The 11,866-nt window shown below is 60.3% G+C and overlaps 1 protein-coding gene across 6 annotated transcripts in view; it reads left to right on the top strand.

The window, feature by feature from the left end:
• RBM10 (RNA binding motif protein 10) overlaps window positions 1-11,351 on the top strand; it is a 30,069-nt gene extending 18,718 nt beyond the window's left edge. For 3 of the 6 annotated variants that reach the window (XM_059385811.1, XM_059385815.1, XM_059385814.1), the window contains 20 exons: window positions 59-128; window positions 1,968-2,041; window positions 3,431-3,517; window positions 5,642-5,702; window positions 5,821-5,997; window positions 6,376-6,536; window positions 6,716-6,813; window positions 6,899-6,986; window positions 7,610-7,796; window positions 7,911-8,053; window positions 8,156-8,273; window positions 8,367-8,458; window positions 8,546-8,710; window positions 9,614-9,763; window positions 9,869-9,934; window positions 10,026-10,214; window positions 10,315-10,389; window positions 10,603-10,709; window positions 10,786-10,915; window positions 11,010-11,351. In XM_059385811.1, the coding sequence (XP_059241794.1) occupies window positions 59-128; window positions 1,968-2,041; window positions 3,431-3,517; window positions 5,642-5,702; window positions 5,821-5,997; window positions 6,376-6,536; window positions 6,716-6,813; window positions 6,899-6,986; window positions 7,610-7,796; window positions 7,911-8,053; window positions 8,156-8,273; window positions 8,367-8,458; window positions 8,546-8,710; window positions 9,614-9,763; window positions 9,869-9,934; window positions 10,026-10,214; window positions 10,315-10,389; window positions 10,603-10,709; window positions 10,786-10,915; window positions 11,010-11,135 (2,364 nt within the window). In that variant the 3' untranslated portion in view covers window positions 11,136-11,351. The remainder of the gene's footprint in view (window positions 1-58; window positions 129-1,967; window positions 2,042-3,430; window positions 3,518-5,641; window positions 5,703-5,820; window positions 5,998-6,375; window positions 6,537-6,715; window positions 6,814-6,898; window positions 6,987-7,609; window positions 7,797-7,910; window positions 8,054-8,155; window positions 8,274-8,366; window positions 8,459-8,545; window positions 8,711-9,613; window positions 9,764-9,868; window positions 9,935-10,025; window positions 10,215-10,314; window positions 10,390-10,602; window positions 10,710-10,785; window positions 10,916-11,009) is intronic. The other 3 variants (XM_059385812.1, XM_059385816.1, XM_059385813.1) reach the window with 2 other exon arrangements.
• The last annotated feature ends 515 nt before the right edge of the window (window positions 11,352-11,866 follow it).

The following is an 11,866-nucleotide window of genomic DNA, read 5'->3' as shown; positions in this document are numbered from 1 at the left end:
GGCCTCTGGAGGCCCCACTGTGTGCTGAGCCTGCCCCCATCCGTATCTCCCCGTACAGATCCGGGGCCAGCTGCAGTCCCATGGAGTGCAAGCACGAGAGGTCCGGCTGATGCGGAACAAATCCTCAGGTGAGCTTTTGTTCCCAGTGCCTCCCCTTCTGGCCAGCCTCAGCCTCCAGTCTCCCTCCTGCTTCTGCCTTCTCCCTCACCCTCCCTGCCCTGCCTTCCTGCCACAGCTGGGAATGGGCAGCTTGGGGTGCCCTCTCTTCTTCTCTTCCCCTCAGCCCGTCCTCCTCGCAGCTCTGGGGCTGTCGGGGAGGGGGTGCAACACTGAGCTGAGTGCTCCCCGGGGGCAGGGCCAGGGCCAGGCTCCGGGGAACCTCCTCTCTGGGACTCTGAGTATCTGAGGTGGTAATCCCCTCCCCATATACTCCCTTCCCTCTCCGTTCTTCTTCTCCTCCTGCCCCTCGGTCTCCCCCACGTTTTTCCAGTAACAGCCTGTGACCAGAAAGTCGGTCTGACACGGTCCCACCCACGTGTCCCAAGAGGGGAGGCAGGGGATGGCTCTTACCCAAGGGTGCATCCCGAGGAGCAGCCAGGATTTCTGGCCTTGCTTGTTCCCTCCCTCCCTCTTGCAGGCTGCCTGGAGCTGGCCTGAGGTTAGCAGGGCGGTGGGGGGAGATGTCTCTGCAGGACCTCTGGCCCAGGCTCCCCAAGGCAGGCACAGTGGGGCTTCACTGCCTGGGCTTCTCTCTCCATCTCTCAGTCTCTCTCCTCCCCACACCTCCATATTTCTCTCTCTCTCTTTCTCTCACTCTCTCCCCCTCCTCCTTTCCCTCTCCCTTTCCTTCTCTGCTCCCTTCCTCCTCTCTCTCTCTTCTTTCCTCCCTCCGTCCCCCCCCCCCAGATCATACCATTTCATCCTCCTGTGCATCCTAACGGTTATTCTTACGGAGAGCAAGCATGCTCCCCCCCCCCCGCCCTGTTATGCCTGAGCCCTCCCTGTGTGTGTCCCTCCAGAAGAGGAGCTGCTTTCCTGCAGCCCTTTCCCAGCCCTGGCCAGGCCTGGAGTCTCTCTTGGTAGCATGTAGGTCTTGCTCTTCTTCACCCCAGCCAAACCACAGGCTGACAGGGTTCTGGTCTCTCTCCATAAAGTGGTGTCCTAGGTGTGGCGTGGCCCCTTTTGGCACTTTTGGCACTTTTGGCACTTCTCCCAGGCACCCACTGATTCTTTAAGGTCTACCTGTCCAGCCCTGGCCCCCATTCTCCTACTGTATAGGACTTGCCCTGTGGGTTGCTATAAGCTTCCTAGCTTGGCCCCGAGGCGGCTCCCTGGGAAGGCCCATCTCCCCTGCACTGCGCTAAGGCTGAAGTGACCTTGTGTCCCTGCCTCCCCCTGCTTCCTGTTGGGCCTGGAGCCTTCCCGGCCTCACCAAGCAGCCTGGCCCAAGTTCTCTTTTGCTTCTTGGGTAAAACATGTCATGGAGCCCCTCCTGGGCACCAGCCTCGTGCTGGGCCCCACCCTTCAGTTACTGATTCTGGCCCATGTGGGGTCAGCAGCCTGCCCATCTGCCCTCCTTCCTTCTCTGAGACACATCTCTGCTTGTACCCTTTCCCTCCTAGCTCCTTCTCTCCGTCTCTGTCCCCACAGGCAGGTCTGCCTGAGCCCCTCTCTCTGTCTTTCTTCCCAGCTGGCGTGTGTTTTTCTCCCCCCCCCCCCCCCCTCTCCTGCTCAGTTATCCTCCTTCCCCCTCCCTCTTTCCTGCCCTTCCCCACCATCTACCTTGCCCTCCCACCCCCTGGTCTTTATCTCTCTGATTACTTCTCTTTCTCCCTTTCTTCTTTTCTCCTCTCCCCGCTTCCCTCTCTGCCCCCTGGTCCTCTCCCCTCGGGTCCCACCCCCGGGAACGCCGTGTGTCCAAAGCTGTTGACTAACCCACTGCGTCTGTATCTGAATGCTGTCTCCAGGTCAGAGCCGGGGCTTCGCCTTCGTCGAGTTTAGTCACTTGCAGGACGCTACACGATGGATGGAAGCCAATCAGGTTGCTTTGCCGCACTTGAACCCCCCCCCAAACAAATACTACTTTGTAATCGAGCGCTCCCCATCGCCTGATTCTTACGGACACAGTTCCCTGCCCTGTGGCCCTGTGTCCTGTCCCCCCCGCCCCCCTCTCTCTCCCCCTTCCTGACCCTCACTATCTCCTCTTCCCATCTCTTGCTACCCACTGGGCTTCCCATCAAGAACCCACACTTACCACCGGCCCCTTCCCACCACCAGGCACTAGCTCTGCCCCCCCGCCCCCGCACCTCCCAGCTGAGCTTTTGGAGAAAGGGCTGCCGGGGGGAGGTTTTCTTCCATGGAGGCTCTCACTCCTCGGGGACTGCCCTGCTCCAGGGTCAGGCAGAGCCGGGCTTTCATTCCACACTCAGGCATCACTGGAAGTCTAGTCACTGGGGAGCTTAGCTGTTGGCACACTAACTAGCCAGTCCCGTTTGGTCAGCTCTCTCCCTGCATGGGAGTTCGGCCTTTTGATTTCCGTGGAAGAGGCCGGCACCGCTCTGTTGATCTCAAGTACTGGTCAGATGCGCTAGAACTCACTTCAGATGCCCCAGCCCTCCCCCTGCACCTACCCCCCACAGGAGTGTCTGCTTGCCCACTCCACTGGGGCAGGCCTGCCTTCTCAGCAAGGAGTCGTGCTATAAGGAAGGGAAGGGAGCCAGCTTCCCTGCCTCCCACGGTCCCCACCCAGCAGCTTTGGGACCTCCAGAGACCCAAGGACCTGCTCTGCTCACCTGCCCAGAGCCTGGCTCACTGGTGTGGGGCATGGAAGGAAAGCCTCAGGGAAGAAAGGGTCAGATGTGGTGGAAGCGGGGCTCAGCAGGGCGGCTCTGGGGCCGTCTCTGCCCTAATGCCGTGGGCCCAGGACCCAGCCAGCCCCGGGAAGACAGCCTCACAGCAGGAACTGCCATCTTTTAAATCTGGCTCTTTCTTTTTCCCCTTCTCCAGCACTAGCGCGCGTGCGCTCTCTCTCTCTTTCTTTTCCCTCCTCTCCCTCCCCTCCCTGTCCCCGTCCTCCCAAGTGTAGCCTGTGTAGTGCTGGCCCTGGATGTGGCCTGGCAGTGTCAGGGCCTAGTGGGGGGTTCACCCCACTGTCCGGCAGGTGTCAGTCAGCCGAGCACTGTGTGCCTGGTGGCGTGTGTTCACGTGTGCGTGCGCGGGCCCGGAAAGGCAGCAAACAGCTGCGCCCAAGGGCTCTGGCGCTTTCCCTCCCTCCTTCCCTTCCTTCTTCCCTCGTCCGTTCTCCGACCTCCCTCCGTTCCCTGTCCCTCATCCATCCAGCTGAAGGGCTCGCTCACTCTCTTCTCCTGTGCTGAAACGGTGCGTGGGGCACTGCTGCCTGGGCCTCACTGCGCTCTGCTTTTTCCCGCAGCACTCCCTCAACATCCTGGGCCAGAAGGTGTCCATGCACTACAGCGACCCCAAGCCCAAGATCAATGAGGACTGGCTGTGTAATAAGGTACAGGGGCGGTGGGCAGCGGTAGCCATGGATAGAGACGGCGGCGGCGGCGGCGGCGGCGGCCTCTGTTCCCCTGGGGCCTCTGAGGTGGCATAGGTGTTGAGGACCGGCTCAGCTCAAGTAGCCACCGTCCCTGCCCACCTGCCCACCTGCCCACGTGCACTGAGCTTTCACTCAGCGCCAGGCTCTGCCCTCAGGAGGTGCAGTCCTGCCTGACGTCCCAGTAGGCTTTCCACAAGTACTTACGTAAGCGACTGGCTAGTGACCCTGGAGGCGTGCTGTGCTTGGACTTCTGAGCCGGGCTGGCTGGAGTTAGAGCCTCCCGCATCCTCCCTGGTCTCCACCTCACTTTCCTCAGCTCCACAGTATAAATAGCAATGACCCTTCCCCCCCCAAGGTGGTTGGGAGGATTCCAGTGTGGCACTGAGAGGGTAACTGTTGGAACAACGTCTGGCCCATGGTTAACTCCCTTTAATGTCCACCTCTCCTCCCAGCGGAAAGCACTGGCTGCTCTGGAGACCTGCGTCAGGTGGCCCCATTGAGGCTGAGGCTGCAAGCTGTAGGGTCTTGCAGTTGTATTCCCTATGAGGAAGCTGGGGCTCAAAGGGGTGCCCCCATGGGTCAGCATTGAGCCATGACTTGTTCCCAATCACAGGGGCCATGGCTGGTACCCAGGGTTCAGGTCTGCCCTGGGGCTATTCCCCCCAACATCCTGGAGGCGGCCTTGCAACTCCACAGCCATGCCTCCCGCAGCCAGCTGGTGGTCCTGAGACCTAAGAGGAGGACTGAGGGCAGGCCGAGCCCTCAACCCTGCCCCCAGGAACAGTTGTGCCTACTAAGGGGAGTGGCATCTGTTTGTTTTAAAAGAGAAAGTGTTCTCAGAAGGCGGGTGTCCAGTGTCTCTGCAGGGGCAGGGACGAAGTGACAGTGGCTCTCTGTCCCTCCTGTGTTCTTGGATACTCCTCAAAACCAGGGAATTCTCTCCTTTCTCCTCCTTTAATTCCCCCGCATCCTGTTGGTCACCAGGTCCTGTTGCTTCCATCACAAAAATGCTCTCCCTTGCGATTCCCACTGCCCAGACAGCCATCCCCCTCTCCCTCAGTCGCCGTGGACCTCTCTTCTGCTGTGCTGGCCCCTTGCCTCTTTGTCTCGCCCTCTCACCTATAACATTCCTTGAAACCATCTCTAACCACCTCCCGCCTTCTCTGCTTACTTAGAACCCACCCCTGCAGCGCTGAGCTTGAGCGTGACCACCCTCCATAATCTAGTGTCACCTGCCCTCTCCAGCTTCCACTTTGCAAACTCTTTCCTCACCCCCCTACACCAGCTGCAGAAAATCTCTTGTTCCCTTCACTAGCAGTAGCTTCCCAGCAAAACTTCTGGGCCTCCCAGATCAAATATGCCACCAGCCGTCCTGCGCTGAGTGAGCCATGCCCCTCTTGGACCGTCCCCCTCCCCGAGTCCCCACAGACAAACCTGCCCCTCCCCGTGCTACATCTGCTCCCTGCTGTTAGGCTGTGAGGGTGGCCAAGACCACATCTGGGGATGCAGAGCAGAGCCTGGCCCAGGAGCAGTGCTCAGTGCCCGACCATGGAACAGAGATAGAAGTGTAGAACCTCCAGAGATAGAAAAGCGGGGGGTTCCTGGAGGCTGCCGTGGCCAAGGCTGGTTCTCAAGAGCACCAACCCAGTCCTCAAGACAAAGGAGGTGTGGGAGTCTGGCCAGAGAGGGGCTACCGGCTTTTAGAGGTGAAAACATTGAAGGTTCCTTAAGAGGGAAGCAGGTTTTAGGAAGAGGACTTGTCCTACTAAAGGGACAAGAAGGGGGCCAGTCCTAGCAGTTGGTACCTCAGAGGAGGTGGCCTTTGTAGCAGGGGTTGGGGAGGGGTTGTTGATTCCTGAGTTGAGGAGGAGGCACTAAGGACAAACTTAAGACCATGTGAAGGGAAGAGTCACAGACTGGGAATGACAGCCAGAGCTCTCTGCCATCCCTGACCCTGGGACCTTCCTTCCTGGGGCATGGCAGGGTTCCCGTGGGGGGGGGGGGGGGGGGTCTTGGGATCCAGGTTTAGAGGGCGCAGTGGAAAGCCCCACCCCCTCTGACAGCCTGGCCTGTGCCTCGCAGTGTGGTGTTCAGAACTTCAAACGCCGTGAGAAATGCTTCAAATGTGGTGTGCCTAAGTCAGGTGAGGTCCTCCTACCTCCCCATCTCCCTGGGACATTGGTGGAAGGGGGGAGGAGGGTGGCCAGCCAGGGAGCCGCCTCCCCCTTTGACACTGGCCTGTCATCTGCTGCCCCTGACAGAGGCAGAGCAGAAGCTGCCCCTGGGCGCAAGGCTGGATCAGCAGACGCTGCCACTGGGTGGACGGGAGCTAAGCCAGGGCCTGCTCCCCCTGCCACAGCCCTACCAAGCCCAGGGAGTGCTGGCCTCCCAAGCCTTGGCACAGGGCTCGGAGCCAAGTTCGGAGAACGCCAATGACAGTGAGTCAGTTGTTCCTTCCTTTCTCCCTGGCCTAGGGTGTCTAGGCTGGGCTCTCCTGAGGTCAGAGAGCTGGCGGTGACTAGGACTTAGTCCTCCCAGCGTCTCTGCCTAGTGGGGGGACAGACATGATGTAGCGAGAGCAGGGGAGGAGCATTGCCCAGCTTGACTTTGGGCGTGTGTTGGGAAAGTTCTCAGCAGGTGAGCAACTGAGCTGGGACTTGGACTGACAAGCAAAGTTTATCCAGGAGGAACAGGTGAGAGGAAGCAGCAGGTGCACAAGACACGGAGGCCAAAGGACAGGGGTAGTAGAGAGCCACCAGAGGGTAGGGCTGGAGAAGAGCATCGGGTGCCCCCTAACACTGGGCCCCTTCCTGCAGCCATCATTTTGCGCAACCTGAACCCACACAGCACCATGGACTCCATCCTGGGGGCCCTGGCACCCTACGCGGTGCTCTCCTCTTCCAACGTTCGTGTCATCAAGGACAAGCAGACCCAACTGAACCGTGGCTTCGCCTTCATCCAGCTCTCCACCATCGTGGTGAGGGCGGCACAGGGGGGGGCCGGGCAGCCAGGGTCCCGGCCCCCGGGGCGGGGAGGAGGGTCCCTGAGCCCATCGCCCCCACCGCGGCTCCAAGCCTGGCAACGGGGCAATGGAGCCGGGGGCCTCCCCGGGCCTGACCCTTCTGCCCCCACTTCCCCTCCTCCCCCATCCCCCAGGAGGCAGCCCAGCTGCTGCAGATCCTGCAGGCCCTGCACCCGCCACTCACCATCGACGGCAAGACCATCAACGTTGAGTTTGCCAAGGGTTCTAAGAGGTCAGGACCCCACCTGTGTCCCTTCCCAGCTGGCCCCCCAGCCTGGGGCTTTCATCTGACTCCTAGTCTCTGACATCCTCCCCAGGGACATGGCCTCCAACGAAGGCAGTCGCATCAATGCTGCCTCTGTGGCCAGCACTGCTATTGCCGCGGCCCAGTGGGCCATCTCACAGGTACTCAAAGACTCCCCTCTGCCCCAGCATCCCCACACCGGGGCCGCAGTCTCGACCCTCCCGCGCCCTCTCTGCAACCAGGAGGGCTGGCTTGCTGTCTGGCTTTCTGTGGACCCCAAACCCTCACAGTGGCTGCCGTGGGCTTTGGGGGCCTCGCCGCAGCTCCCTTCCCAGTCACCTCCTCCCAGGCTTTCAACTTCAACACCATCGTGGCTGCTTTTCGCTTCTGTTTGGTGGTTATTTTATCGTCCTGAATTGTCACAACTTCTTTAATAAAACGGAATTTATAAGTGGCTGAAAGAAAATTGGGAGATGGAAATAAAGAAGGGGAGGACGGTGTCTTCCTTGACCTGACACCCAGCGCTTGAACTACGCCACACACGTACCAGTGTCAGCCCTGGGAGCATATGGGCACAACTCTACTTCAGCCGATCCTTGTTTTTGCTGCTGCCCTGCCCTGCCCTGCTGCTGCTGGGCGGCCCTCACACTTCACTTGTCTGAGGCCTGCATGCTTTCTGTCAGCAGACAGACACTAGCCTCACCTGTGGGCAGATGCTTCTTAGCAGGTTCCCCTCCCCCTGCGCCCCTTCCTCTGCTAATAAGCCCCTCCCACTGCCCCTCAGGCCTCCCAGGGTGGGGAGGGTGCCTGGGCCACCCCCGAGGAGCCAGCGGTCGACTACAGCTACTACCAACAGGATGAGGGCTATGGCGGCAGCCAGGGCACAGAGTCTTCCCTCTATGCCCATGGCTACCTCAAGGGCACCAAGGGCCCCAGCATCACTGGAACCAAGGGGGACCCATCTGGAGCAGGTGAGCCCCAGCACCTCTCCCTGAGCCCATGGTGGTGGGGGGGGGTAGCAGGCATGGGTTCCTGGGCCCCATCATTCACAGGCCTTCTCCTTCCCTCCCTGTCCCTCATTACAGGTGCAGAGGCCTCTCTGGATCCTGGGGCCGACCCTGTGTCACTGCAGGCTTTCTCCCGTGCCCAGCCTGGTGCTGCCCCTGGCATCTACCAGCAGTCAGCAGCCGAAGCAAGCGGCAGCCAAGGCGCCGCTGCCAACAGCCAGGTGAGGGAGCTCTGGGGCGTCCTGGGGGCGGGGCGTGCGGGGGTGGGTAGGGGGGGCATCGGCAGACACTGAGCCCTGTTCCCCGTCTGGCCCTATGACCAGCCATACACCATCATGTCACCCGCTGTGCTCAAATCCGAGCTCCAGAGCCCCACCCATCCCAGCTCTGCCCTGCCACCGGCCACCAGCCCCACTGCCCAGGAGTCCTACAGCCAGTACCGTGAGTAGCCATGGCCTGCGGGTGCTGAGGGAGGAGAGGGAGTTCTTTAACAAAGCACAGAGGAAGAGTGTGACCTCCCCCCATCCCCCACAGCTGTTCCTGACGTCTCCACCTACCAGTACGATGAGACATCTGGCTACTACTATGACCCCCAGACTGGCCTCTACTATGACCCCAACTCCCAGGTAATAGGGGGCCCAGGGAACGGGTGGGGCCTACAGTTCCCCTTCTGGAGGTCTCCCCTCACGCCCCCCTCCTTTGCCCCCTCCCAGTATTACTACAACGCTCAGAGCCAGCAGTACCTGTACTGGGACGGGGAAAGGCGGACCTACGTCCCTGCCTTGGAACAGTCGGCCGACGGGCATAAGGAGACCGGGGCCCCCTCGAAGGAGGGTAAAGAGAAGAAGGAGAAGCACAAGACCAAGACAGCCCAACAGGTGAGCAGTGGGGCTCACTGGCTGGTTCTTTGGCGCCTTCCAATGAGTGCATTTCTTTCTTCTTGAAGTCTCCGCTGTGGGGGTTGGGCGGGTGGGGGAGGCAGATGTGTGTATGGCAAGTGACTGTGCTCAGGAGACCAGGCTTCCAGCCCAGCTCCACTCTTTGATGCGTGACGTTGAGCCAGGGCAGTCTCCTCAGTACGTGGTCGGGCAGCCTACCTCCCTGAGTGGCCAGTGCCACCTGTCCCAAGTGAACCCAGCCAGCTTTCCTGTCCCCCAGTGGGAATCCTCCCATTGTTTGAGTGCCTGAAGCTGGGCTAGCCCTGCCTGTGGAAACGAATGGGCACGCAGAGCTCCTGTGGGCCAGCCCTGCTCATGGGGATGTATCCAGGTCTATCTACCCCAGAGAACTTCTTATGGGCCCATCAGGGTGTGGAAAGTGGCCCTTGCAGTGTCTGGTAGGAGCAGGCAGTTGGCACTTCACTGTCTCTCTGCGGAGGAAGAGTATCACAGTCTGGGTGCAGCACTTGGAAGCAAGAACTAAGTGTTTCCTTGACAACCTGGTAAATTCTAAAAGTGGTGGTGTGCCTGGGAGGGTGGACAGAATATGGAATGTGGCATAGTATTGCGTGTAGAAGTCAGACGGAGCCACTGTCTGCACCATAAAACAATAAGACAAAAGCATACAGAGAGCAGAGTCCCGTGGGTGCCTGTGAGGACAAAGCACAGCCCAAGAGGGCTTGGCGAGGGGCACTGATGGCAGAATGACAAGAAATGGGGACTTTCATCGCCACATCTTTACCCACTGCTTGAGGCTGCAGGGCAGCAAGGGGCAGTGGATGGAATTGGCGGTCCCAGCCACTGGAGGGTCCCTGAGAGCCTCACCCACACCCTTACCCCTAGATTGCCAAGGACATGGAACGCTGGGCCCGCAGCCTCAACAAGCAAAAAGAAAACTTCAAAAACAGCTTCCAGCCCATCAGCTCCCTGCGAGACGACGAGAGGCGGGAGTCAGCCACCGCAGATGCCGGCTACGCCATCCTTGAGAAGAAGGTGTGTTGGGGTCACCTCTCCATACCCACTCCCTCATCTTGTCATCTCAGCATCCCCTTGAGGAGTCCCTGAATTTGTGTGTCCATCCCCCCCCCCCCTCCCCAGGGAGCACTAGCCGAGAGACAACACACCAGCATGGACCTCCCAAAACTGGCCAGCGATGACCGCCCAGTGAGTGGCCGGAGCAGGAGGAGCAGTGGAGGGGTGGGGCGCTCCAATCTAGCCAGGCCTGACCTCGCTTTCCTACCCTCACATTCTCTAGAGCCCACCTCGGGGCCTGGTGGCAGCCTATAGTGGGGAGAGCGACAGTGAGGAGGAGCAGGAGCGCGGGGGTCCCGAACGAGAGGAGAAGCTCACTGACTGGCAGAAGCTGGCCTGTCTGCTCTGCCGGCGCCAGTTCCCCAGCAAGGAGGCACTCATCCGCCACCAGCAGCTCTCCGGGCTCCACAAGGTGACTCTCCGAGGGAGGACTGGCGGGGCCCCTTGGCTCAGCCCAGCCCAGCGTGGCCTGGCCGGCCGCTTCACCCCTCGTCTTGTCTGTCCCCTTGTAGCAAAACCTTGAGATTCACCGGCGAGCCCACCTGTCAGAAAACGAGCTTGAAGCACTGGAGAAGAACGACATGGAGGTGAGGTGTGACCCATTCCTGGACTCCATCCCCTCTGTCCCCGGCCCAGTGCCTGTCCCCTCAGGCAGCCGGTGCTCAAGTCCCTCGGCTGGGTATAGCTTGGCTGCTCGCACCCACAGTATCCGGCTCACAGGACCTCACACCTGTTAGCCAGATCCAGCTCCCCCAGTGCCACACACACACACACACACACACACACACACGTGTTTTCAGCAAATGAAGTACCGGGACCGTGCGGCTGAACGCAGAGAGAAGTACGGCATCCCTGAGCCCCCAGAGCCCAAGAGGAGGAAGTACGGTGGCATGTCTGCAGCTTCTGTGTAAGTGCGCGGGGCCAAGGAGAGGGGCCCGAGGCCAGCTGGCTGGTCACTCACCCCACCCCACCGGCCCCTGTAGGGACTTCGAGCAGCCCACACGGGATGGGCTGGGCAGTGACAACATTGGCAGTCGCATGCTCCAGGCCATGGGCTGGAAAGAGGGTAGTGGCCTGGGCCGCAAGAAGCAGGGCATTGTGACGCCCATCGAGGTGAGTCTCCTGCAGTCCCATCCCCGGCCTCCAGCATTCTGTCTGCCGCACCCCCATCCCGCAGCCGACCTGATAGCCTGCCTCTCTCACATAGGCCCAGACACGGGTGCGGGGTTCCGGCTTGGGTGCCCGAGGCAGCTCCTATGGGGTCACTTCAACCGAGTCCTACAAGGAGACACTGCACAAGACAATGGTGACCCGCTTCAACGAGGCCCAGTGAGCAGCTGCAAGAGCTGCTTCTACATATGTCGGGTCCAGCCCCGGGGGACAGGGAGGGTGAAGTGGTGGGTGGTCTGAGTGGGGCCCTGCACCTGTCTACCAGCCCACTCCCCAACCAGAGAGGCCCTGACCAAGTCAGACTTTGAGTTGGTGACTTTTGTTGGACAACTGGGCTGGGATCATGCTCTTCTTTTTGTAATAAAAGCCGAAAAGTCCATACCTTGCATGTCTCTTTCTCACACACCAGCACAATCTATTCCCACACACAGGGACATAAACACAGGTGAACAAGGGGCCTCATCAGGCCAAGGAGGGTGGCAGCATTCACGGCATCTGGTGTATGGGGGCTCCCAGCTTGGGATGAAGGTGGGGGGTACAACTGGAAGTTCTGGCCTGTGCCCCAACCCACAATATCCGGGTCACAGCCCCCTCACCATTGTCAAGTCCAGTAGGTCTCTGTACACCAGGAAGTCCCACATCAGCAGGGCACCATCGGGCTTGAAGTCCCCCCTTGGGTGAGAGTTAGCACTGGGAACCTCCTACCCCCTGGCCTTGGCACCCAGCAGCTGCAACTGCTGTCCAATCGCAGGGCTAAACCTGAATCACACTTGGCCCTCCCTGGAGCTGGGGACTGCCCCTGGGCATCTCCAGGTGGACAACAGTGGGCACTCTAGCACCAGTCACCCCTGTGCCCTCAATGGGCAGATGACCCCAGAGGGATGGAGCTAGAGA

Source organism: Mustela nigripes, chromosome X, assembly GCF_022355385.1.
Source record: "Mustela nigripes isolate SB6536 chromosome X, MUSNIG.SB6536, whole genome shotgun sequence".
NCBI classification, from domain to species: domain Eukaryota; kingdom Metazoa; phylum Chordata; class Mammalia; order Carnivora; family Mustelidae; genus Mustela; species Mustela nigripes.
The sequence above is the reverse complement of the archived record's forward strand: the minus strand, read 5'-3'. Positions and strand labels throughout refer to the sequence as shown.